The 26,001-nt window shown below is 33.4% G+C and overlaps 5 protein-coding genes and 1 long non-coding RNA gene across 11 annotated transcripts in view; 3 read left to right on the top strand and 3 right to left on the bottom strand.

The window, feature by feature from the left end:
* Positions 1–49: 49 nt before the first annotated feature.
* On the bottom strand, positions 50–1,924 carry LOC108548894 (uncharacterized). Its single transcript, XM_017902026.1, has 7 exons — positions 1,523–1,924; positions 1,317–1,453; positions 1,028–1,249; positions 786–967; positions 518–710; positions 365–446; positions 50–281 (listed from the first exon to the last, which is right to left on the bottom strand). Exons 1-7 carry the CDS (start codon positions 1,798–1,800, stop codon positions 80–82), a joined length of 1,296 nt encoding a protein of 431 aa, XP_017757515.1. The 5' UTR covers positions 1,801–1,924; the 3' UTR covers positions 50–79.
* Positions 1,925–3,872: 1,948 nt separating this feature from the next.
* Positions 3,873–4,624, top strand: LOC108548793 (uncharacterized; the record flags this gene model as incomplete). The annotated part of the gene is made up of 4 exons (XM_017901915.1): positions 3,873–3,938; positions 4,018–4,188; positions 4,264–4,425; positions 4,550–4,624. Coding segments are annotated over 4 exons (474 nt in total), but the record flags the coding sequence as incomplete, so codon positions are not given.
* Positions 4,625–5,379: 755 nt separating this feature from the next.
* LOC108548823 (zinc finger protein 3 homolog) lies at positions 5,380–11,126 on the bottom strand. 2 transcript variants are annotated; one of them, XM_017901945.1, is made up of 5 exons: positions 10,794–11,126; positions 10,578–10,718; positions 10,428–10,493; positions 10,257–10,321; positions 5,380–6,539 (listed from the first exon to the last, which is right to left on the bottom strand). In XM_017901945.1, the coding sequence occupies exons 1-5, from the start codon at positions 11,124–11,126 to the stop codon at positions 5,402–5,404; spliced, it is 1,743 nt and encodes a 580-aa protein (XP_017757434.1). In that variant the 3' UTR covers positions 5,380–5,401. The 2 variants fall into 2 exon arrangements, with proteins under 2 accessions (XP_017757434.1, XP_017757433.1); XM_017901944.1 differs by lacking the exon at positions 5,380–6,539 and adding an exon at positions 7,393–8,663.
* Positions 11,127–15,272: 4,146 nt separating this feature from the next.
* The window catches only part of TTLL5 (Tubulin tyrosine ligase-like 5), a 32,345-nt gene continuing 21,616 nt past the window's right edge, over positions 15,273–26,001 (bottom strand). For 2 of the 4 annotated variants that reach the window (XM_017902081.1, XM_017902082.1), the window contains exons 5-15: positions 18,324–18,430; positions 17,975–18,188; positions 17,462–17,718; positions 17,188–17,387; positions 16,882–17,111; positions 16,612–16,807; positions 16,371–16,536; positions 16,154–16,294; positions 15,917–16,067; positions 15,686–15,852; positions 15,273–15,589 (exon numbers count right to left, since the gene is read on the bottom strand). In XM_017902081.1, the coding sequence (XP_017757570.1) occupies positions 15,367–15,589; positions 15,686–15,852; positions 15,917–16,067; positions 16,154–16,294; positions 16,371–16,536; positions 16,612–16,807; positions 16,882–17,111; positions 17,188–17,387; positions 17,462–17,718; positions 17,975–18,188; positions 18,324–18,430 (2,052 nt within the window). In that variant the 3' untranslated portion in view covers positions 15,273–15,366. Of the gene's footprint in view, positions 15,590–15,685; positions 15,853–15,916; positions 16,068–16,153; positions 16,295–16,370; positions 16,537–16,611; positions 16,808–16,881; positions 17,112–17,187; positions 17,388–17,461; positions 17,719–17,974; positions 18,189–18,323; positions 18,431–18,719; positions 18,786–26,001 lie in introns of those variants that run through there. The other 2 variants (XM_017902084.1, XM_017902083.1) reach the window with 2 other exon arrangements.
* On the top strand, positions 18,971–23,684 carry LOC108548938 (uncharacterized). Of its 2 annotated transcripts, none has more exons than XR_001890296.1 (4): positions 18,971–19,015; positions 21,304–21,543; positions 21,718–22,825; positions 22,911–23,684. It is a non-coding gene; the product is annotated as an uncharacterized LOC108548938 (long non-coding RNA). The 2 variants fall into 2 exon arrangements; XR_001890295.1 differs by having other exon boundaries at positions 18,990–19,111.
* The window catches only part of LOC108548936 (uncharacterized), a 5,421-nt gene continuing 4,343 nt past the window's right edge, over positions 24,924–26,001 (top strand). Inside the window, exon 1 of the mRNA XM_017902085.1 lies at positions 24,924–25,093. The gene's annotated coding sequence lies outside the window, so the exon portion shown is untranslated. The remainder of the gene's footprint in view (positions 25,094–26,001) is intronic.

Raw genomic sequence — 26,001 nt, 5'->3', positions numbered from 1 at the left:
AGTGGTAATTACTGAATATTACCACAGTCACTTCAAAAGACAATTTTACATCTAAGCTTTTGTACTTTTTATATTTCCTCTATCGATCTTGTAAGAGTTGTATAGCATTATCATAGCACTTTACCATCTCATTAATGCGCTTTAAAATTATATTAAAAGGCTTGCGTGTTAATCTAAAAAGCTCTATCCAGTCAGTTTTAGACTGTTGTTCCTTGTCAGGACAAAGAAGAATTCTATCCAAATTCATCTGGAAATCATTCAGTATTCTTGTATCAAGAGTACTGTAACAGAAAAGAATAGATTTCATATGTTCAAAACATTGTAACATGTAAATTTTATGTAATAACTTGTAAAAATTGCATACTTGATGTTGTCAATTGTATCAATTTTCTCATTTGAAGTATTAATTTTAATTAATAATTTACCCAAGATTTCTTGTAATTTTCCTAAATAAGAGAAAAAAAATATATAAACTTATTTAATATCATAAAGCATAAAATACTTATATATTTCTTACCTTTAACTTCCAGCAATTCAGTACTGTTTATAGATTCTAATACTTTAAAGGCAGTTTCATTGAAATATTTTGGATACCATTTTATTATTAAACATTCAGAAAATCTCCAAATAGTTTGACCAAGTATTTGTGCTAAAATTATTTTACGTAATTCTCTTTCATGATGATTCTCATTATATGAAATATTATTATTCTAAAAATATGTAAAAAAAAAATGTGATGATAATTGTTTGTTATATAGTTATTTATACTTATTGTTATTGTTTACCATAAAAGACAATACTGCATGAGGTATGTCTAAAGGTAGCCGGGAAGTTGTAAGATTATAAAATGTATTGTTCAAAGATAATAACTGATTGTTATAAGAAAACCAATTTTTTATAGTACTAGCAGATTCTAAAACCATAGATTGTACTATGTCTGATCCAGATACAATAAAGTGACCTTTACCTGCAAATAATTAAAATGTATTCAAAATTAATAACTTTCAATTTTCTTATGATAACAAACCTTGTAAAGCTTGATGATGTACTACAATATAAGCTACAACTTTGTGAGATATAAAATTGGATAATATTTCTGGACAAGGATTTGAGGATCCCGAAAATAAACAAAAGATAAGAGATCTACGAGGTTTCCACCTGTATTCTTCTTGGATTTGATTGAAAATTTTTGCCAATTCTAAAGCGACACCGACACCTTCGCCGCTGGCCGATAAAACTACGTACCTATCTGAATATTTAATAGTAAGTAAAACAACATGCTTTATGTGAAAACTGATCTACAATACTTAACTTACCGAATTCTCTAAACCCTCGTGTGGTTGCCACGATATACGATCGGTGTTCGACAACTTTTTCAATAAGTGATAAATTCGATAGAATAGTTTTTACTTGACGTATATCATCTTCTTTTAAATTTAAAGTGTCCCATTTCCTATTTTATAAATATTCGAAAATAATACGAAAGTTGTAGTTTAAGGTCAAAAATACAAAATAAACGTACACTTCGAAATCAGGATCAAGAGGCGCTCTTTCTAATTGCTCGAGCACCAAACGTTGGAGATACTCGGTATTCTCCAAACCATTTCCTGCTAATTCAAGACGTTTCTTTTCTGCACGAATCTCTATAGCCCTTTGCGTTTCAAAGCGGCCGAGTAAAAATCCACACAATAAAGAAAGGAAGCCGACACAAAATATCAAGGAAAAACACATACGTTTAGTCACAAACTCGCTGGACTCGCTTAGTCCACGAGCCATTTGAAAGCTAAGAACCCGTTGCATATTGACAATCTTGAACACACTTTGAAATAATTCAACAACAAGCAACAGTCATACTTTGGAACAGTTTTCTCGCGCAGTATTTCGCACAGTATCAAATGATAACGTATTTAATTTAATTTTCTAAACAAACTGTTAAAAAATAGACCATCACTTTTTGTTAAACAGGAAACATTATTTATTGATATTAAATATATTCAAAAATTACTAAATAGGAAAGGGGCGATGTTTTAGGTAAAACACTGTTGCGAAGTAGTTGTTATTGATTGGAGAACTATGAAAATGGTAGTAATTCTAAACACATGGAGTTCGCTTTAAAATAAAACACGCAAAGGGTATCAACCAGATATAGTGTTCACATAATATAAATTCCCATGACTGATCATCCGTTGTCTCCAGTAGACTAACACTGTGGGATAAGACTGATATATTTGTCAGTCCGTCTCGTCGGCTTTCCACCTCTCTGCTAACACTTCGATTATTATATCCTCAATAGACATGTGCAAATACGAAAGCGAAACTTACAAATTAAAAATCATAAAACATAGCGTATACATATTTACATTGTATTTGATTATTAGGCTATTATATTTACAAATGATATTTCTTTTGTAATAATAAAAGTATAAGAAGATTTTGTTCCTTAAAAATATGATGTAAATACTTTACAAATATTAGAATTTTTAATTATTAAAAACTATTAACTTATACCAACCTTACCCTATCTAATGGAAGTGTTCGTGCGAATCTAATATCAAACCGAAGTAGACAATTTTTCATGGAAGCATTATATTATTTTCTTCCTTTATTAAAAAATTGAAATAAGATGAATCGTATAAATGATATTTATAATCGTAATACCATGTTTGCGTCGAGCAACTTATTTCGGGCAATAATACGATGACGGTGTTTCACTTATAAATAGTTTTCGATGTATTACGTGTACGTGCAAGGTTGTTTAACTATAGATATGCTGTTTCAAACTCGAACTATACAAAAGTTTTTATTCAGATATTATATCCATCTGTATGTTTTAGAAGAAAAAATAACCGCAATAAGATGTTGATAGCTTTTATTGAAAATTATTCGGATACACACTATTTCATATCATTTATATGTGAATTGTCATATCCTCTTTAATAGAGTATGGATAAGCATTCTTATTGCAGAAAAAGCTTATAATTTTAATCTATGTATAGATCTTTCATTGTTAACATATTTCAGTGGTAAAATAGATACCTTTTTTAATTAAAGAAGTAAAAGTGAATTTTTAAATGAAAATAATTTAAAGAACCATTTCTTTATTTTAATATTATAATGATATTACTTTAATAATACAGTATTATAAAAATTAAAAAGAAGTTATGCATACATGGAAAAAATGCGCTATTTACAAAATTAATATAGAATATTCAAAACTTGAAATTTTGAATTTATAGCATGGGTTAGCGTACTGGTTAACTATTAATGATGCTATGGAAATATTAGAGTTATAATTTTTTGTATAAAAAGTAATTTAAAAAATTGTCGCTATTTTTAATTTTCATATTCACATTTTTAAATCGCGTATGCTTTATATTTTTTATGAATGAGATCGATATTCATTTACCGGAAATCCTGTCTAAATACTTTAAACCGCTTATAATATATGAGAAAACACGTGATATAGTTTTATGCCTTGAACATGTGCCAATGTTCACACGCAAAGTATAGAAGCTTATGTTATTTTATAATACTAAATAATTATAAATTAATTTAGAATATAAACATGTCAATGTTAGATTTGATAGTAACGTGTCCATATGATAAAGCACATAGAATTCACAAAAGTGAATTATTTAATCATTTAACACGATGCCACAAAAATCATCCATCGGAAAAAGTACAATGTCCATTCGAAGCACATGGCATAACGGAAAAGTTATATTTTAAGGTATAAAAGATGCATTAATAAGTAAAACTAGCAAAAAGCTAGATATTTGATAATAATAATAATAAAATTGTAGAACCACGTGTTGAATCATGCAAGTAGCGGAAATGATGTAGAACAATATAATTTTGTATTAGCACCTCAGTTAGGATCAGTACCCTTGGAAACAGTTAAAAATTTATCTGTTCCTATAATGAAAGATTGGGAAGAGGTTTTTAGTTATTAAATATTTAATACCTTATCTTGATTTTGGATAACTACATATGATTATCAATTTTTTAATACCAAAGGAAGATGTAGCAACATATGAACCTTGGAAAAGCACTGAGAAAAGAAATATTATACGATGTTTAATGGGAGGTACAAAATCTCAAAGAAAGGAATTTAAAATAGCTGAACGGAAAAGAATACAAAACCTTCAGAAAAAAGATACATGGCATTCAAGCACAAGGAATAATTTTGTTAGTTATTATATTCATACAAATGTGTAAACATTTTATTATAACTATATGTATATTCTGTATTTTCTCGGTTAGAAACACAAAATAAGGAAAAGGAAACCTACAACCGTTTCACAACTTACTAAGAATTTGGAACGATTAAACATAGAAAATATTGATATTTTATTGAAAAGTATTGATATTAGCAAACTTGTTATAAGTGAAAATAATAAGAAAGATACTTTTATGGGGAAAAAAGTATATATCAGAAATCATTGAAAAGATGAAATATATATAAATGTAAGAAAAGTAAAACTATAAATACAAAATATATAAATTGTAAGAAAAATTACATTAACATAATATATAAAAAATGTTACAGGTATTGACACAAAAAATTAAAAAATTGCTACTCCATCACATAAAAAAAGAAATTAAAAAAAAAAAAAGAGGATAAGCAAACAACATAACAGTATTATGTATTTTTATATACATACATCATTTTTTCCAGAGTTTTCTATTATTTTTATACATTATAAAATATAGATAGATATATATATATTTTTTTTTATATTACTTCTTTATTATCTTCAATAGGTTTAAGACAGTACATGTTATTAAAGTGATAAAGAAATAAAAAGCATGATTTACTTTTTCCATGTACATATACATACATATATGTATAATTCCTGAGATTAACCTCCATAAAAATTGTTTTGATTATAAAATTTACATTTACTATATTCATGTATTTTACTCTATGTATGATACATATATATATATACATACATTGGATTCATAATTTGAAATCATATCACAGCAACTGAATATATCATATTGACTTAAGCATTTTTCAACAATGCTACACAATTAAATGTGAGATAATATATTAAATAGTTAAAAAAAGGTTTAGTTTAAAAAGAAACTATGATAATATTATCTGTTTACTTTACATCATTTTAAGTTTCTATTTAATACACAAATTTTATTCGTTTTGTATAAACAAATTTGAAGTAATTTAACTTGTATAGATACAACACAGATATATATATTATATATATATTCTTCAATATATCGTTACAATATAATTTCATTAATTTTCGATGTATATTTTAGATTCAGAATACAAAATCAACATAAGAAATAAAATACAGGTTTCTAACTGTACATTTTATCTTCTATAATATTCGTACAAAATTTTGTTAAGGCGTAGTTATTTTTAACGATTTGCGCTTTAGTTATTATTTCCCAATAACTCAGCTAACAACCACGAGGACGCTTCTTTATGATGCTGTTTTATATGGTTTCTCAGGTATCTTTTCTGGCCGAATTTCATACCGCATTTACAATCGAAAGGTTTTTCTTCATTATGTATCGCGCGATGTCGAACGACTTCTCCCTTAACAGAAAACGTTTTTCCGCAGATTTCGCAGGCAAAAGCTTTAATGCCTGTATGCGTAGTTTCATGATGAGTTAGTCTCTGCCTACTTCTAAAATGTTTTCCACAATACGTACATTTATGAGGTTTATAATCTGTATGTACACGATTATGAATATAAATAGAATTGAGAGTTCGAAACATTTTTGGGCAATGTTCACATGCGTATGGACGTTCACCGGTGTGAATTCTACGATGATCATCCTTTGCTCCTTTATTTGCAAAAGCGCGACCGCAAATGTCACAAGCATATTTTTTTAGTCCTTCGTGAACGTCCCGTATATGCCTAGCCAAATCTTGTTCGATACGGTACGATTTTCCACATAAGTTGCATTTACAAGGTCGTTTATCAGAGTGGACACGTATATGACGTAGAAATCCCCGTTTCGTAAATATAATCTTTTTACATGTATCACACTTGTAAGAAACGCGATCATTGATTATTTGTTTCGCCTTATTTACAAGCTCTGTTTCATCTGAATTTTGGATTCGATTGATATCGGAATGTTTGTTTATGTGCTTTTTTAATTCAGATTTCTTTGCGAAGTTCCTTTCACATAAGTTGCATGTATAACACATAGGCTTTTCATTATCTGCAGTAGAAGTTTTTTCAAGACTCTTGTCTGCTTTTTTTGTTTTATTTACACATTCTAAGATTTCATCTCCTGTGGTATTTTTGAATTCATTGTAACTATTACCATGCATTGATATGTGATCCTCAAAATCTTTTTCTTGACCATGATACACTAGCTTACAATAATGACAATAATGCATTTGAGCTTCATGCTCAGCGTTCATATGATCTATAAAGTATTTCATATCTACGAAAACAATATCACATTGAGTGCACTGGATGTATTCAACCTCCTCAGCATTTGTACTTTCGCTTTCAACCGTCGATATTTGCATAACAGCATCAGACTCGGCTTTCCACCTGCAAAATAAACATTCCGATATCATGTCACCGAATGCAAAGTTTTATGCATATTCTTGCTGTGACTCTTCAAGTAACGTTCTTGGCTGAATTTCGCATTGCATACGGGACAAATGTACGATCTTTGATTATTATGAATACGTTTATGACGACTAATACAGCCTTTACTACGAAACTGTTTGCCACAGATATCGCAAGAATAAGGTTTCTGTTCGGTATGAATGAAAATATGTTTATCTAACTCTTGTTTTCTCTTAAAACTTTGATCGCATAAGGAGCATTCGTGCGAGAGAATTTTTGAATGAAATGATTTATGAACGTGCAGAGATGCCTTCTGTTTGAACGACTTTCCGCAAGTTTCACATACATGGGGTCTTTCTCCTGTATGGGTTCTTCTATGCTCATCTCGTGAAGCTTTGGAGGCTAAACATCGGCCACATATATCACAAGCAAATTTCTTTATCCCTGCGTGTACGTCACGCGTATGTCTATTCAAACCAGATGCTGAACAAAAGCTTTTCCCGCAAATATGACAGGTATATGGCTTTTCTCCTGTGTGAGTATTTCGATGAATTAGGAAATTGTACGAGGTCGAAACCATCTTCCCACAATCTTGACATTTATAATATGTGAATCCATTTACTATTACTTTTGAATGAACTAATTCATTTCGTTGTTCCAAAGTTCGCTTCGATGCTATGTGTTTTGTACATTTTTTAGAAGCAGTTCCTGAGTTCTCTTTTAATCGTGTTCTTGATTTTCGGTTAACAACAAGATCAGTTTCAGAACGTGTTTGTATCGCGAAATTATTATTTTGTTTTCTCGTATGTTCATTACCAAACGAATTGCCTGACTCGCTTTTTGCATTGCTTTCGATGACTCGATATTTATACCTGAAAAGAGAGTTTTCTCCATTATTTCATGACAGCCACGAATGGGCTTGTATTGTGATTTATTTTCTTATGATTAACTAAGTAGCGTTTTTGACGGAACGAGAGATTGCATTCTGTGCATTTCCACGGTTTATTATCAAAGTGAATTAAACGATGACGCTTCAACTCATATTTTATACGAAAACATCGGCCGCATATGTCACATGCATGTGGTTTTTCACCCGTATGCTTGGTTATATGAAGTATCAGCGACGGTTTCGTTCGAAAGTTCTGATTACAATAATTACACTTAAAGGGAAATACATCTGAGTGAGTCCGGTTATGTACGAAGAGAGAGGCTTTTTGCTTGAATGATTTCCCGCAAATATTACAAATGTATGGTCGTTCACCAGTATGGATACGTCTATGATCTTCTACGCTACGTTTTGTTGAAAACATTCGACCGCAAATATCACACGGGAAATTTTTGATGCCTGCATGTGTATCTCGTAAATGTCTCGCTAGCCCCTGAGATACACGAAATTGCTTGCCACAAAGATGACACGTATATGGTCTTTCCCCAGTATGTATTCGCACATGCCAAAAGAACGTATATGGCGAATAAAGATTTTTACCACATTCATTACAGTGATAATAAACCTTTCCGTCAATTTCCATTTTAGCACGCATTACCATTTCTCGATCAGCACATCTTAATTTTTTATCTTTTTTTCCGACAAACTCCGAATGTAATTCCATTAAATGTAACTCGAGCATTTTTTTCCGTTTGACTGTGTAATCACAATACATGCATGGATAAGTTTCGAGTTTATTTCTTTTACATTTTTGAAACGATTTCAAATTTTTCTGATTTTCATCTTTTATAATTATATTATCTTCTAGTTTGTTGGACTCTTTTACATTTAATATATTTTGATCAGTGGAGTTTTTAGTTATACTTCTACATTCAGACATATGTTGCGTAAAGTAACTTTCTTTTATAAAAGTTTGTTGACAATCTTTACATGTATATTGATTATTTGATGAGCTATTTATTTTTTTCACAGAAGGTAACATTGCTTTCATCATTTCTATCATATTTAAACTTGTATCATAATAACTATCAAATGAATTAACGCTATCCACATTGTCATTAACTTTTTCTTTTATATTGTCTTTTGAGTTCGTTTCACTGAATGTTTGCTGCCACAAGCAGTATGCCGTGAAGGATTTCTTCTGAGGTAGACCAAACCTGGAAAAATAATAAATGTACCAGATTTGAATGCTTCCTGTTTATTGCTAAATTCGAAGAATTATCTGTGTACAGCAAAATGATAAGATCGCATATTAGCATGCTCGTAATGTTTCAATGTGTCTGCTTTTAATATGATTATTCAAGTAACGTTTCTGTCGAAAGGCGAGTCCACATTCCACGCAAACAAAGGGTTTAGTTTCAGAGTGAATTAACTTATGTCTAACGAGTTCTGATTTCACTCGAAATCTTTTCGAACACACATCGCAAACATAATTCTTTTCTCCTGTATGAGTAGTTACATGAGCCAGCATTTCCTGTCTTCTACGAAACTTTTTATTACAATAAGAGCATGGATGTGGAAATTCATCTGTATGTAATTTACTATGAATATATAAAGAAGCTTTCGATTTAAACGTTTTCCCACATGAGTCACATACATAAGGCCTTTCTCCTGTATGTGTTCGACGATGATCTTCCCTCGTAGCTTTCGATGCGAAAGATTTTCCACATATATCACACGTAAAATTTTTTACTTTTGCGTGTACATCTTTTAAATGTCTAGAGAGGCCACCAGAATCCCTAAATTGTTTTCCACACACATGACAAGTGAACGGCCTTTCATCTGTATGTATCCTCATATGTCTAAGAAAAGAATCTTTTAATTTAAAACATTTTCCACATTCAATGCATTGGTAAGATTCTTGAATGTCAATGGCAGTTTTATTTTTTATATGTTCGCAAGGATCTTTCGAAACTTTTGTATCGCTAGAACAAATTTTACATTTTCCTTTTACTTTTTTACTTCCATTTTTCATATTTGAAGAATCTGTTGATTTGTATGTTTTGTCGTTTAGTTTTAGTTTTTCTAAACTATCTGTAGTATACATCTGAGAAACCTCTTCCTTTATGGTAACATCATTATCTTGTAGTTGATCAGACATTATAGCAGGTTGATCAAGTGTTGAATTCATGACAGTAATCCACACCGAATCGCAATCTCCATTGTCTGTAGACTTTCTTTCTTGAAGCTGGAACTTTTTTCTGTGTGGCTTCCGAAATACATTCTGCATATCTAGGTACACCTTAAACGGTGTTCGCATACTACTGGACCTGCAAAACAGTCAATACTTGACTCCGGATTTGCAGCTAATATGATGTAGAAGATTGTTCTTGTTCAATCCAATTATCAATGGCACTTGAGAAAGTTAGGAATATCTTTCTTGATAATCCTTAATTTCATTGTCATACATCATTTTCTCGAGGCGTTTGTATAGACCACTTGCAATAGTCTTTGTGTATAATTATATGTAAATGCTTTGATTGAAAAAAACCATAGTAATCCTTGTTCCATACTCCAAATTGAAATAGTTAATATATAAAATATTCTTTAAGAGTATTTGTTTCATTTGTATTAAAAATTTGTTTATCCATTCCGTATTTGTTATTACAATTGATTTTATAAAAATTTTAACTACTGAGTTTAACATTATTTATAGTGGGCATATTTTCTGCACGTTCAATTATACATGTTGCATAATTCCAATATGTTAATAATTTCTATATTTTTTTTTAAATAAAGGAAATCATTACCTGTCTGAATCATTAACTCCTGAATCCCCAGAAACTTCATCCTTTACAGTTTCTTGCTGTTGATGCTATAATTAAAAAAAGCATTTTTGGTATATATATATATATATATATACATACATATGTATGTGAGTATGCATATATATATCAATTATTTGCCATTTTTATACTTACAAGTGATTCTGTTATGTTAGACACACATGTTGTATCCTGTGTAGAAGTCTCTAGTCCTTCAGAACCCTATAGAATTAATGTAATTCTTCTAAATCAGTTTGCTTTGAAATGTCTAAAATGATGATGTATCCATTTTATATTTACATATACCTGTTTTTCTTGTAATGTATCTTGAATCTCTAATAATCTTCTTTCTGCATTCAAACATCCTTCTAATAGTTCATGCCATGCTAATAAGGTAGCAGCACAATGGTAACATAACTGTAATGGTAGTGTATCACTTTCAGATATCTATAAAAGACCACTTATGTAAATCTAACATTCCATACATATGAACATTTCATAAATTAATAAATAAATGCATACACATATGGGTAGATATCTATGTATCTTATTACATAAGTCATGTTGTAAACCTTCTCCTTCAAATATTGGAATTAAATGATCATTGGTATTAGCACATACTCTGCATAAATTAGACCAAGAAAATTGTTCATCTAACTGTGTTACTGTTGATTCTTCATTTGATACTTCTATTACATTTTGTTGTTCATCCTGAACATCTGTTACTACAAAAAATCCTTCTTCCTCACTTTCTAATTCCGTACGTGTATTTTCATTAACCATATTTTTTACAGTTTGAATTAAAATTGAATGCTCTCCACATGATTCTAACATAACAGAATTTTCAGATTCCATTGTACCTAGAATGTTAAATACAAGGACTGAATATATCTGTTATAATTTCTATTAAAAGTATAACTATATTGACTTTATTAAGATCTAGTAAACATATACTTACAAAAAGAAAATATATCTATAAAAATATAAACGCTGTAATCTTCACACTTTACATGCACAAATTAATGAAATAGAAATTACAAATCAAACTTTGTTAGTGTCAGAATTTCATTTTCTTCTAAACTACGAAACACTGTACTTATCAAATTATTTGATACATTGTTTTTTAACGATCTAAATTATTACTTTGATTCATTATTTTTTAAGAATTGCTTAGAAAAGAAACAAAATTAATTGAATTTCTTATTTAGTAATCATCGTCATAAATGTTTACAAATTTTCAGTCCTTTACGTGACATTTTCGCGCCGATTAATTTCGTTGCACAACCAAAGGAAAAGCAGGGACAAGAATATCGTTACATACATGTAATGTACACAATTCATTTACTTAAATTTATTTCATTTAGATATTATTGTACAATTCTGATAATTTCTTAAATTTCACATAACTCTCTCCGACATGATGATACTAGCAAATTTTTATGGACAAACCAACGGAAAGTGTTGTTCCATCGTAATATTCACTATTTTAATTCCTAGGGAAAACATGGGGGAAAATATTCGAGTTTGAACACCAACTAGCGGTGAAATTAGTGAATTAAAAAGAGCGTTTATACAGTTTGAGTTTCCATATAAATTATGTCTTTAATTAAGATAATGTGAAATCTTTCTTTATTGTTTTATTTCGAATACTTGAATTTAAAGACAATTTTACAATGCGAAAATAAGTATGCTTGTAGGTACATATCGACACCTTTCGGTATCATTTAAATATTTAAAATCTAAGAAGGCTGTATAGTACTCGGTCATATAACAACCCACCTAACAATACATTTCAACAATAATAAATTTACTTCACTGTAATTTGTTATATTTAATATTTTTTGTCGACGTTTTGATGTTGTTATATTTCCGAGTAACATTATCATATTTTTTATATTCGATAATTATAATAAAACAGTTATATATAGTTATACATACATAGTTAAAATAGTTATACATTGCTTTCTTACAATATTTTATTTATAATAAATGCAGTAAGCTGACTAGTAAATTTTACAAATCACAGGTAGGAAGGGAGTGTTGCACATGCAACAGAGGTATGTAATAACAATTTCCTTTTTATGTACATCTGCTAATTTCACCGTCCCTGACGATTTCACTATTGTTTAGGTTCAACGTTCCTATGTAATTAAAGTTTATAAGATGGAACTTTTCAACAAACTTACTGCATAAGAGTTAAAGACAAACTTGAATGTTTCATAGATAAGATCAAATTTAATCGGATATTTTGCGCACGAATCGATATCTATATCTTTCAAAAATTTGTCAATCATGCATCATTATAACATAATAAGTAATTCGCATCACAAAATACAGAATACGGAAAGTTACACAATAAGAAAACGTTACATGAATACGAAAGGTATTTGACTTAACACATTGTGAACATTTAAGTGCAAAAATGATACGTTAATTATATATTAGCTGTACATTAAAAAGCTTCCTAAATTTTCGTGTCTTCTTTTGACCTTTTGATAATTTTTATTTAAATATTTTTTTTCTCGCTAAGATTTTATATTTATCATTAGATGCACTTTAAGAAATTAAGAAATGTTTGAAAAGCGTATGAATATGATCAGATTGTTTTTTGATGTTGTTTTTCACTGAAATAATAGTAATTAATAATAATCTTAAAAAATAAGTGAAATTATTGTACATTTTTTACTTTATACGATTTACGTTTCGAATACATAAAATATTTCTACTTAAATAAAAGTACTCATGATATAAAAAGTACATTACAATTATAAATTATAAAGAAAAGATATGTTTATAAAATAATGGCAGTACAACAATCTTGTTTTAAGATACCAATATTTTATACATTTAGGATGGACGCAAATAGCGAGCATCAAGCTGATATGCTCAAATATTTTGCTGCAAAATATTCTGCTGATTATGATATTAGATGTAGATATAAATTCGGACAATGAAATGTAATGCGTGATGTGACATAAAAAAAAATAATATTGTACGAACTAAAATTCGGTGTACATAAATAATTGTTCGGATTACAATAAATATATACACGAAATAATACTTCGCGAACTTATACAAACACGATATACGTTACGTTACAAATAAGAATTAATAAGAAAAATATGCACCTCAACAGAATAAAACAAAATAAACATGATCAACACGCATTTAGAACCGTATTTTTAAACCTACTCGTTGTACAAGTTGTATAAGTAAATTTTAGGTAGATACAATAAACTACAAAACATTGATAACATACCGCTTAACTGATTATAAACGTGTCACGCTAGGAATACAATTATGCAGTAACAATATTTTTTCGTGTTATAATGAACGTAGTAGTCTTCCTTTGTGCTTAGCAAGGGATACAATGTTAAGACCTTTGTCTCGTGTGAGATCAACCCACTAAGATAACATGTCATATATTGAATGCCATTGAGTCAAAGATACTGCGCTCAACTGATACCTATATCGTCGTATGCGGTTGTATCACAGCAAGTGAGTTGAATTCGCATGTACCAATAATTCGTATTTCACTCTAATAACACAAATTGAAAAATACATTATTTCTCTTCTTTGTCGCGTGCAATATTATAAAGCTTGTAAAATGCAAATGACATATTTTTTGGAAGAATAAGCTGTAAATTCTTGTATTAAATACTGACGGCATTATATGGATGGATAAGACCTATACGATGATTTTAATCTAATGGATTGGTTCCCGCCAATCGTATCGACAAATATTTTCCATTTTCCATTTAGCAACCACGTCGTGAAAACCGTGGTACATGATTTTCTTTTCTTTTCTTGTTTCAAATCGAATGCACATAACTTAATATTATTAGGCGTTTTACCGAGTCATGACTCAAAATCATTGTACAAGGTGTACTACTATTACTATACAAAGTACATTTTGTATCTTATATCGACTCTACTTCAAATTTATTGATCGTCCGTATTTATTGCATTTCGAAAAGTTGATCTCAAAAAAATTCCTAAATCGATTTTTTTTGTACGAACTATACGCTCGCAAAAATTCAATTCGTTGAATATTTGTATGTAACTTTCTAACTACTATATCTTACGTCTATTTCTAGATCCTTTATGGACGAATTTAAATTGTCAAACAAAATGTTATTAAGTAAATTATAACGAACAACAAATAATTGCAAAAAAAAGAAAGTGTTACTTTTATGTGTCTCTGCCTTCAACTTGACTAGACGCAAAAAGGCATCTAAAACACAAGTTTATACAAATAAACATGTTTGTTTTAATTTTAATAAACATATAACTTAAATAGGAACATCTCTGATAAAACTGTTAAAAATGTTATTAATTAATTACTAAGATACTTCTTAAATTTGTGGTAAATGGACTTATATTTTAAGTAAATGAAATTAATTATTGTATTACTTTGTATAAAATGACATATTCGATGCTACAGGTAATAAAAAAAGAAATATAACAAACTAATTATTTTTGTATGAGTTGTAAAATAATTTTCACGACCAATGAACTCGGCATGATATCATTTCAAGAAGTAAATATTAATGACCTATTACGTAGGCCGATAACGCATCTCCATTAAAATTTATTAATTTAATTATTTATTTTATATGATTCCTGCTTTATCTTAAAACGATTCAATTTTAATTGGCCACGTGTTTTATACGATAAAACTCGTTAAACCTAAATCCGCGAGTTTCTATTTTAAGATTATTTCATATCTAGCTTCGACGAATCTTTGATGTTGAAGACTAGTTTTAAGGTAAAATCGTTATGTGAGAATATTAACTCGACTGGAGAGACTAAGAAAACTTCTTTAAGAAGGCTCAAGATATTATTCGTTGGAAGTATCGTATAATGAACTTTTTACTCTCCTACCTTATAATAAATAAGCGAATATTAAAGCGCTTTTCAAGCGTACCCAAAATATTAGTTTTGTGACAATTTTCTGTGCTATAATTATATGGGAAACGTTACGATTATATATACGTGGATGATTGTCCACTTGTACTGGGAAGTCCTAGAGCAGCCGTACATAGTACTTTTAACGAGCAAACATATCTATAACAAATATTCACACATTGTACAACTAGGTACGTGCAGCTTTTGTAGGCCTAGTGATTGATGATTGATTACATTTGCATTGTTCGCTGGTTACGGCATTAGAATATACGCGAGATGTAATATGGGGTAAAGAACCCAATAAATTAGGACCAGGTAAGCTTCCTGCGAAACCGCTCCTTCCCAAAAAACTGTGAGCGCATTTATATAACCTCGTTTGTAGAATTAATATATCGTCGAGATCTTGCTCGCTATTTAATAATTAAATAACACGTATTAAAAAGTATCAATAACAATTAAATATGATAATTAAATACGATTGTATAAAAGATTAAATATGAACTCACCTTGCTGCGGCTAAGAATTTTTGGAACAGACGATTCGGAACAGTGCGTGGGCGGTCAACTGTATCCGCGTAAAGATCTGTTTCCCGATTGTATAAATGTAAAAAGTCTGAGAGCTGCTTAGCCGTAACAGCAGCACGATCTTTATCGCTCAATTTACTACTTGGTAACTGTATAGATAAATAATTTAATTACAACATATCAAAGTCAACACAACATGCTTTCGTAACTTACCGTAAAAAAGAATGGTGTCCTTAAATTACTAGCTGACTGCTGAAGAAATTTCATCACAAGGTCGCAGCATTCTGGATCCGCATTAGGTTGTGATATTTTATGTAATATATGTCCTAAATATATACCAAAGGCCTTTCTAGCTTCTCCAGGACTAAAAATTTCATTAACTATGTATTGTATGAAATATTTGTAAATTCGATGATGTCGGGACCCGGATTGAATGGTCATATAACTAACCTAAGTTTATTTCCTTCATGCATAGACTGTACCACCTGACTTTTATATTTATGTTTATCCGTATCCATATTCTCTTTGCTGTGGCCGCGATCTAAGCTTTGTTTATGCCCTTTTACTAAAGCTCTCTCATATCTTTCATATCTGTAATGAGTTATACCGATTTATACTAATATTTGAGCGTATATTTTAAAATTTTATATTATTTTCACAAAAGTACCTAGACAATCTGTCCAAGGTAACTTCAGGAATAATAAAGTCTGTAGCACGACTCGCTGCGGGAAATAATTGCTCATGTAACATTAAATTATGATTTGTATTAATTTGATGTGGAACTTTGCCTGGTCCTAAGGGATCTGAAACTATTGGAATTCCCGTGGTTGAATCTGCAAATAAAATATAATATTCAGTATATTAATAATCAAAATATAGTAAACTAAAACTTGCTGTTAAACATGTACCTAAATATTGGGAGTACATTTCCCACGATTTTGGACTTGGAAATATACGGACAAATCCACCACGTCGTTCGAATTGGGCTTTTGCAGATGCTACTATTCGTTGTTGTTCGGTTGTTAATCCTGATTTATTAATATTACTTTTACTTGTATTCTTCTTTCTTTGGGATAATGTCTCAGCCGAGTGTACTCTTCTACACTAGAAACAACGAAATCCTACCTTATTTTACCATGACTTGATAATCAGTCAAGGACTCAGAACAAAAAACTTACGTTAACTATTCTTTTAGTAGAAGTCACTGTGGATCGATTCACGTGCGTACTTTGAGGTCGTAACATCGGATCAATCGCAGGTATACCAACTAGAGTAAGTAAATCGGCAATTAATGCTGATTTTAATCTAACATCGAGCGGTGAGTCGCAGCCCAAAGATGGAGTTAAATTGACTTCTAATAACCATGGTTTCAAGGTATCGTCGATTAAAATATCAAATCCAAATAATTCTAAAATAATGTATGTAACTTATCAGAATTTTTAATCATATATTTTATATTCAACAAAGCAGTAACCAAAGATTACCAAAACAAGCTTCTGGATGTTTCACAAATTGTTTAATTCCACTAACGATCCCAGAAGCAGTCGCAAGAATCGATTTTATTATAATATCCTCTATGCGTTGCATAAGTAATTCTGTGTCCTGACCCATCGAACGTAGATGCCTTAATAATGCTGATAAGGTCCATTTATGTCCTACATCCTCCGCATCCGGATCTTCACTCCTGCAAAATAATTTACGATAATGGATTAATCCACCTCTAGATAAGGTACATACAGTGAAAATGAATCTGCTTACTTTATGTAATCCACGTGAAATTTATTGATGCTATAATTGCATAAATGCATACAGGGGTTCCATATATATTGGTTGCCGCCATCATATTTCACCGTGGCGAATCTCACTAAGCCCTCTTCGTACAGGTAGATCAACAGCGGATCATAGTTCGTGACAGCTACGTACAGCCGTAAGTCACATTTGTGCCCATCGACCAGAAGCGGATTGTTTATGTATTGTGCAACGATCACAGATTCGTCCGTAAGAATTTTTTCAGGCTGCAAACACGTAACATGCATCGTCCGAAATCAACAGTATAATCTCAATACATGTAGCAAAATTCAGAAAAATATTACTACGTTTTTATTGATACTTGAAGTTAATTCTAGCATAAAAAGAGGTACGTAATAACGTTTGTAATATGAATTTTCTTGCCACAATATTAAGTATGACCGTTTATGGCGGTGTGTGGAAACAAGCATGCAGGTGCAGGCCACGTTATCTAAATTCATACCTAGAAATTATTATGCTCACACTGTTAACAATATAAATGCCACGTCCGCGGGAACTGGCTTTGGGTTTGACAATCCAGGGCCCGCGATACCTGAAATGAGCGGTGAGTAATTCCCTGGATTCGCTAGGTAGCAGAAACGTTTGCGGTATAAAATCCAGATTTCGTAGACCCTTGCTCCTCTGCATTGCCTCTATATTCTTGTATAATCGATCCTTACGGGTTATTTCGTATGATCTACAAAAAAAAAACGATCGATAGTCAAAATCGTCACTTTTAACTTTATCAATTCAACTATGATAATTCATTGCAAAATTCTTTTCGAAGCTGAACAGTTATTTTCCCGCGCAAATGCCAATCGATTCTGCGTACCTTGGAAAATGGTTCACTTTTTGGTGAGGCATTAAGTTCCGTAGAATGTCTGGCTTTGGATGGTTCCCTATCCATAAGATGTTGAAATCCACCTCGTTCATTGGAACCTAAAAAAGGAACACCAAAAAGTGCTTAAATTTGCAATCATTACGACAGTCATTTTTATTTTATTTTCTTAACACTTTCACCGCGAGCAACAAGTAAGCGTGATTTTTGTTATCCACGAGCATTTTTTGTTGTCGCACAAATAGTATTGATCATTGTAACAATTTTTTTATACTAACTATTAAAACTTAAATATTAATTTATTAAATAACTATATTCTTTTATTTATAAAAAATATCTATTATCATGTATGAATATTTTATATAGCTGAAGTCACACATAATAGAATACCTGCCATAAAAGTGTTAAGATCGTATATAGGGGAAAACGCAATACAAAACGAATCAGACTAGTATAATCTGGTGCCTCGTTTGTAAACAAAACTCGAATTAAGTTTAACAGAACGTGGAAGTGTTTTTCATCATCATGCTAACGCTTTTAATATTCGAGTCGCATTGTCATTCGCACGTATCCTCTTCATTGACCTTGCAGTTACTTTTCGTAGGAACAATATGTATATCTGTGCGTGCGGACTACTAATCATGGTAGTGGACACAGCGACGTGATAAGAGCAAGTCACGATTACGGTAGTGTTCAATATTCTGGTCTTTGCTATAGTTGTACTTTCATTTTCGTTTTTTTGCGTGAATCATTTTTCATTGTGGAACTATTTATAGTGCCAGGTATGATAAGAGATATCTTACATATGCGTCTGAGGAAGGTAAAATTAGACATTAGAAAAACTTGGATGACATTAAAATCGCTTCATTTCGTGATTTTACAAAATTTAATTTATAAGGTTCAAATGCAGGGATAAATCTTATTCACTATAGGCAAATATGGATGTGTTATGCTAGAAGCGAGTAATATTTTAATACACAAATTTCAAAATTTCTCACCGAAAAAATGGCCCCTTAATCATCTTAACCTCTAATAATCTTATTATTCCTAACTTCCACTTCTTTTCAAAATAATTAATTAGAAGTTTAGGAAAAAAGCATAAAACATAACTAGTTGCAAGTAAACATAACATTCAAGGTATACATATCACTTAATCAAAAATGTGAATTTACAACATTTAAATCGACTGGATGGCAAGTTCATTTTCAATAACTATAAATCGATGTTAAAATTCTTGGATGATCAGGAATGACATCGGTGGTTTCCATAACTGAAAACCCTACGACCAATCGAATCGTTCTTGTAAAACTCGATCATTTTCCAGATAACGACCGTATCGAACGATTTTTAACAATCATCTCGATACCCTTCCTTTCAATTCACCAATCGTTCGAAGAACTTCCTGGTCTTTATTGGAAACAATGTTACTTCGTATGCAAACAGGTAAATTAAGTGTATAGATGTCAGCACGGTAACCTATTCGATTTGGAGCAGTGCCTAGACTTTTTACGGCAGTGATTTATACGAACGAATCAAATCTCGGTATTAGCCTTTTATGTTACTATTGAAACTTGGCATTGGGATTTAATGGTATGACTTCCTTTTAAAACAAACAGGTAATACGCAAACAGAATGCTGTTTATCGATTTCCGCATAGTAGGAACTTTGTCGATATTCACATAACCTAACTACAATGTTATGGCGCCACACGCATTTGCGTGTGACGACCTAAGTTCGATAGGGAGCATCAACGATCGCGAACACGTGATCAAAGGCGAATGTAGATCATATCAATTGACTTTAATGTAGATCGACCTCATCACAATTCGATACCGTCCACATCGAGTCGTTCGGTGACGGCGAGCCCAAGTTCTAATAAAGTTTGACACAATCGCTGCTTCTACGAAATACACAACGTCCCTTGGCCTTTCATTAATGGTCATGCAAATAAAAAAGAGCGGCAAGACATTTGAGGTATTATTTGTATTATGTTAACAATAATCATGGACAACTCATTCCAAATTTAGGTACACATAATTGTAAGACAATTACTAACTGTGTTTACGAACTTTGAAAGTGGATTTCTCAACAATAGAAAGATTACAACGAAGGGTTTGGTGCGTAATAATTTCTCAACAGACTACGTGACCATGGTCACGGCTCGGCGGCCAGGCTCATTGACTTTTCATTTATCGACGCAGACTCTCCGTTTCATCGCGGCATAATGGTTTGCTTTATCATTACGAACGCACGGGAAACAGGATCGTTAAACGATCAAACACTCTGCATGCGAAACGTTTCACGATGAATCCTCTCGTCCTATGATATTTGATGTTCCCCCACCCTCTTCATTTGGGGAAAAAACGCAACACCGAAAATACATCGTTGAACTTGAATTTTCGTGCCGTTGAACCCTCTTAACATCTCGCGAACAAAGCCAGACGAACATTATAAAGAAGCTCGCGATATCCTTCGTCGAACGAAAAACTTGTCGAATGGAAACATATGTATGCGGTGACTAGCGAAGGAAACGATTCGTCAGAAACGAACTCGAGGCGTTCGACACGTATGGTACTTCTCAAGGCCCGTCTTCTTGTTTCGATTCGAAGGCCCCTGTCCCCAGTTACCGAGTCTCTTAATTTCAATAACGTCTGTGATCGGTGTCGAGGATCGATCGGAAGGAACTGTCGGTCGGTAAGTGATCGAGCAATGCGGAAATTTAGGAGGAACTCTGGCGGCCAGGGCCGTAGTATACACTATACGTTTCCTACGACTCACCGGGATTGGCGGGGCGCTCAGGACCGGTTAGCTTTTCAGTCACGGACCTTCCGAGGCGGCGCGTGACCCTCAAACCTTATCCCACCAGATCAGCTCGTGTCCTCACCTGTTGTCCGCCATAATCGGCGCACAAATATACCCGACGATGAAATATACCGAGCGTCAGAGATTATTATACAACCATTTATGATTCCAGATAACTCCACTCGTTTCTGCCCTTTCCTTTTCAACTCCTGGAGCGTCTTTCATTTTCTTCCTTGGTCCCGGACTCGAGGTAATCCTGCGTTAAAACTCGGGCCAGATCAGACCTAGACAATGATTTTAGAATCACGAGTGGATGCCGATGGACTTTAACCTGGCGAGTAAAGACCCTCGAGTTGGAAAGACGAAGCATTAATTTTCCATCATGAGATGTCGGGGATATCTCGAGTTAGAGGTAACACGATGAATATTGTATGTTAATAAATTCCAAGACTACCAGTTAATGGTAGACATTAATCAACCTACCGTGCCGATTATCGACACACATATCCCTACTGGTAAGCGAGGTTTCTCGAAGCGTGGTATGAGGGCAGCATTCTTCGCTTCTGACTCTGCTCGTTTTTTGCAGCCTTGTCATCGAGGGGATCTGGAGTTGTCCGGTGCAGATCTGCGTCGCGGGATCCCCCGTTGAGTGTCGTAACCGGACGAGAAAAATGGATTCGCTCGTACCAGGCGAGGTGTAATTGGGCCCGGAGAAAAATGCAGTCGACCCATCATGCGGAAGCAGCGTCGACGTCAATGAGCAGCGTTGAACTGCCGCGTCAGGCGTTTAAGGAGACGTTAATTAGAACGAAGCGACGTAGAAGAGAGGCGCTCGTCGTAGACACCCGTTGTCGGTTCTCATCTCGCCTTCGACTTTTTCCTCTGCATCTCGAGGTGCACAGTTTGCTTTCACCTCGTATCGATCGACCACGATCCCCCGTAATTGCGCGAGAACCATGAGCGCGACACCGTAAACTACTCCGGTTTTACGGCTTGGATCCTCTCGAATCAGCGAACCATTATGAAAATACAGAAAGATGTACACGTCGGAGAAATTAACGCGAGAACTAGCGATAAAGGCGAAACAGCTTCAGAAATTGCGTAAATTTGCAACGATCCGTTTTTCGTTCTTTCGTTTCTCATGAATAATGCGAATACAATAGTATGGAATAATGTGTAAGATATAGAATAGTTTAACCTTTTGCACTCGACGATTTTTTCGTTACAGAAAAATAGTAATTTTGTCTGCCATAAAGTCAGAATATTTTTAAAGCGGTAAGAAATCATATACAAATTAAGGCGTAGAATTATTCTACCTCGACATTCCACGCATCGTTGGGTATTTTTAAGTTCGATATGTTAATTAACAAGGATATTTAGAATCTGATGAAATGGCGATTGAAGGTTGCCTCTCGAGTGCAAAGGGTTAATATATTTTATATAATGCATAAAATAATGTTCGTAATAGTTGAAGTGGTATACATCATTAGGCTGCAAGAATTAATATCAATTTCGCGAAAAGCAGCTAAAAAATGTTTGCAATTAGAGACACAAAGTCTGAAGCTAGTCATACTGATTCCTTCGATAGTTCTAGTATTAATCGCTTCCGTTACAATTTAATTATAAAGAACTTGGCATTGTTTAATTTTAATTAGCCACTGTATATCTATTTGGTTCGCAAGAAGATTATAAAGGTATTTCAAATTTATGCAAATTTTCTGCACGTTAAATCCTCTTAAAAGAACAATTGTAACTTTATGTTCTAATTTATTTTCACAGGGTTCGACACGAAACCAGACTCGCCATTATAGCGTAAAAGCATAACGTATTGTATGCAAAATAAAAATATTATAAAATAATACTAATCGAAATAGTTGCGAGATACGAGAAAGCTAGAACACGTGTAATTGAAAAGCAAAGAAGACACCGAGAGTTCGTATTTTAAGAAGGAACGTGTAACAGATGTTATCGATATTGATTTATAAGTTCGGAGACGATGATGGATCAATGGCTACCGACAACGAAGGTGGCGATCGGAGGATTCTATTAGGCCCATCAAAGAAAGGTATTGAAATGGAAGATGCCGACGAACGTGCGCGACAAGAAGGCAACACTCGGTCGTTCTTTTGCTCGTCGCTTTAACGTGTCGCTTTTACGTGAGCCACATATTGCGTTACCGATCAAGGATAACGAGCTGGTACCTCGAGAAGACAGAGGCGAAGCAGTAGAATTGTCTCTTCCTCCCTTCCACCTGAAAGAATCGCGCAGTGTAAACGCTTTGCCGGAAGACGAAGAAAGAGTAACTAATTAGGATTGCCCAACTTAGACCGTTAGAAAATTGACTACCCGAGTAAATAAAATTCGCAGGGACAATAGGGTTCGAACGAGGTATAAAGGATAATTGCCACATATATGATGATGGAAATAGTTTGGAACCATACTACCAAATCTCGAAATAGTAGGATAATTCTCGAGCTTTTGAGCCCTGGTTTATCGAGATGCCCTACAGCCTCGATAAGCCAAAAATATTTCAATGACAACGGAGCTTTTCAGACCAGAATAATACTGAGTCGGCGACTGTGCACGGATTCGCGAGATACCGAGCTTCCGACCTCGAGCTTTTGAGCTTAAAGCTAAAATTTCAAAATTGGAACACTTACTAATGTATCTAAATCCGAATAATTCCAGAATATTTCCGAGCGAATTTTAAACGATACAACATTGGAACGTCTGGTAACTGGTGGTACAATCAATTAGGAAGTGAGTCTATATGTAAAAATAAAGCGAAAAGAATAAAATTTTTTCGTTTCTGGCTTTATCTTCGCGCAAATCGAGGTTGGAGGTTCACGGAATATATATTCTTTTATTCAAGCTTCCATGCTATGAATTTCACTGCAGATCGTATCTATTCGTGTTCATAAACATTTGTGATATTTCTGTACCTATGTTAAATACATCGATTAATAGAATAACGCAAGAGATAATCTACACTAAAATCCATTTTTCATTTTCTACTTATTTTTACGTGTATTTATCTCCTGCACGCTTGTACCGCCAGCTATCAGACATCCTGTATAAGTAGCTTTTCTCTGCAGAATATATAACAGAGTTTATAGTCGGTGCGAGCAATGAAGTTGCAATACCTATTATCTTCGTCTCCATTACCGCGAACTACGCTCCGAAGCACACGTGTTCCGGCTGATAAGCAATTGATGCGGATCTAGCGATCACGAGACACTCCTCTGAAGCGTCAACGACACCCAACCCGGCGTGTAATGCTTTGGGAGGAGCGTACGAGATGCCTGATGACCCACAACACAGAGGCGAATGACTGGCAATTAACGCGCTTTCCAATCGCTGAGTACAAATCGCAACGAATTCAGCAGCGATTAACGCGGGGACTGTGCACAATAATTATTCGACATTATACATGCCATGTTTCCTAACCTTTCGCGTAACCTTGGATAACGAAACACGACTAAATATTTTTTCTCCTACTCACGCATTTTTTTGTTTTAAATATACGCGGTTCCAATGTTAAACCCGACACGACTATGCTAGCGATACAATGTCAGACGGTAAATAGATACGAAAAGATGAGAACGCAGAACAGCGTGTTTTCCTCCGCAAAACCGGTGTTCCTCGTGATAACGCGAGGCGTATCGGAGCGTGTAACGCGCGAGATATCCTGTAAACGTGATACGGCGTGTCGATAAATAAATAAAGTAGCATATTCGCTCTAACGACAAGGAACCGAGAGGTGACGGCTTGGCCATTCGGCCCCAGAATGGACGGAGGAGCGTGGCGCCGTGTAGCGGACAAGCGAACAGCCGGACGACGAGGTCGCAACCGAGCTCAGCCGAGTCCGTCTCAGCCAGCAGACGCATGCGATTTTGTGGTGGCGGCAGTCTAGCACGAGCCGCCGCTCAGGAGACATCTGTAGGGGACTTGCTTGTTTCAAGGTACGCACCTGACGCCGCGATACAACTTTCCTTCTTTTCTCTCCCTCTATAATCACTCCCTGTTTCTTCCCATTAGTAACATGATCAGACCTCGATCTCCTTACTTTCCCCCTAAGTTAACGCGCGATTTCATCAAAAAGCTCATACTCGATATTCGGGAACATGATATTAATCGAGGATTATCAGAACGAGGGATAAACGGGAAATTATGCTCGATCGATAGGTTCGAATCTGTTTGCTCGTCGCGAATTATAGTATTTCGAATATGAGCGCGGTATCGTCCGATAACGTTGCGGGAAAGATATTCCTTTTACTCGTGTTTCCTTCGCAATCTTTTAATCAAGCTCCATTGACGTCCGATTTGGTTTTATTTTGATTCGTCCATCGAAGAAAGCGGGAGAACCATTAAAAAATGTTTGGTGTATCGAGGAATATAATTTTTGTCGTATTATAAGAGTAAAAGGGCTTAGCGCTGCTTTTACGCATGCGTGTAAGTATTAAATTTTGAATTTATTTAAATCAGTCGATACTAAATGAGAAATTTATCTGTTCGATAAAACAATCGAGTTTATTTAAAAGAGAAGTTCTTTTAATGTACGATCTGTAGCCGAAAGTGTTTTAAAAGTTTTATTTGGACCAGAGAATTCTCGTGGACGCTGCGACACGTGGGTAGCATACAATTGATGTATCTTAACTAGCTGCGCGTACGATTCGATTCTTAGATCGATTAAGAAAGTCTGTATCCGCAGAATATTGCAATATTAGTCGCCTGTTTCGAGCAAGTAAATTCTTAATTAATTTAAGTAATATAAAAACATGGTATCGACTGTCAAACATTTTAATACCGTTACTAGAAAGTAGCGTCAATTGCTTGCGAGTAGAATGAACGAAAAAAAAAAAAAAAAAAA

The sequence above is a fragment of the Eufriesea mexicana genome, unplaced genomic scaffold (assembly GCF_001483705.2).
Source record: "Eufriesea mexicana isolate 0111107269 unplaced genomic scaffold, ASM148370v2 scaffold1653, whole genome shotgun sequence".
In the NCBI taxonomy this organism is placed as follows: domain Eukaryota; kingdom Metazoa; phylum Arthropoda; class Insecta; order Hymenoptera; family Apidae; genus Eufriesea; species Eufriesea mexicana.
This window is presented reverse-complemented; position numbering and strand designations above follow the sequence as displayed.

Bases quoted from the DNA above. Each gene is read 5' to 3' on its own strand.
- LOC108548894 (XM_017902026.1), bottom strand. From the start codon at position 1,800: ATGCAACGGGTTCTTAGCTTTCAAATGGCTCGTGGACTAAGCGAGTCC. The intron at 1,454-1,522 runs GTACGTTTATTT...TTTATAAAATAG, and splicing joins CTTGATCCTGATTTCGAAGT to GAAATGGGACACTTTAAATT. The intron at 1,250-1,316 runs GTAAGTTAAGTA...TTAAATATTCAG, and splicing joins ACGAGGGTTTAGAGAATTCG to ATAGGTACGTAGTTTTATCG.
- LOC108548823 (XM_017901944.1), bottom strand. From the start codon at position 11,126: ATGGAATCTGAAAATTCTGTTATGTTAGAATCATGTGGAGAGCATTCA. The intron at 10,719-10,793 runs GTATGCATTTAT...GGTCTTTTATAG, and splicing joins ATAGATATCTACCCATATGT to ATATCTGAAAGTGATACACT. The intron at 10,322-10,427 runs GTAAGTATAAAA...TTTTAATTATAG, and splicing joins CTAACATAACAGAATCACTT to CATCAACAGCAAGAAACTGT.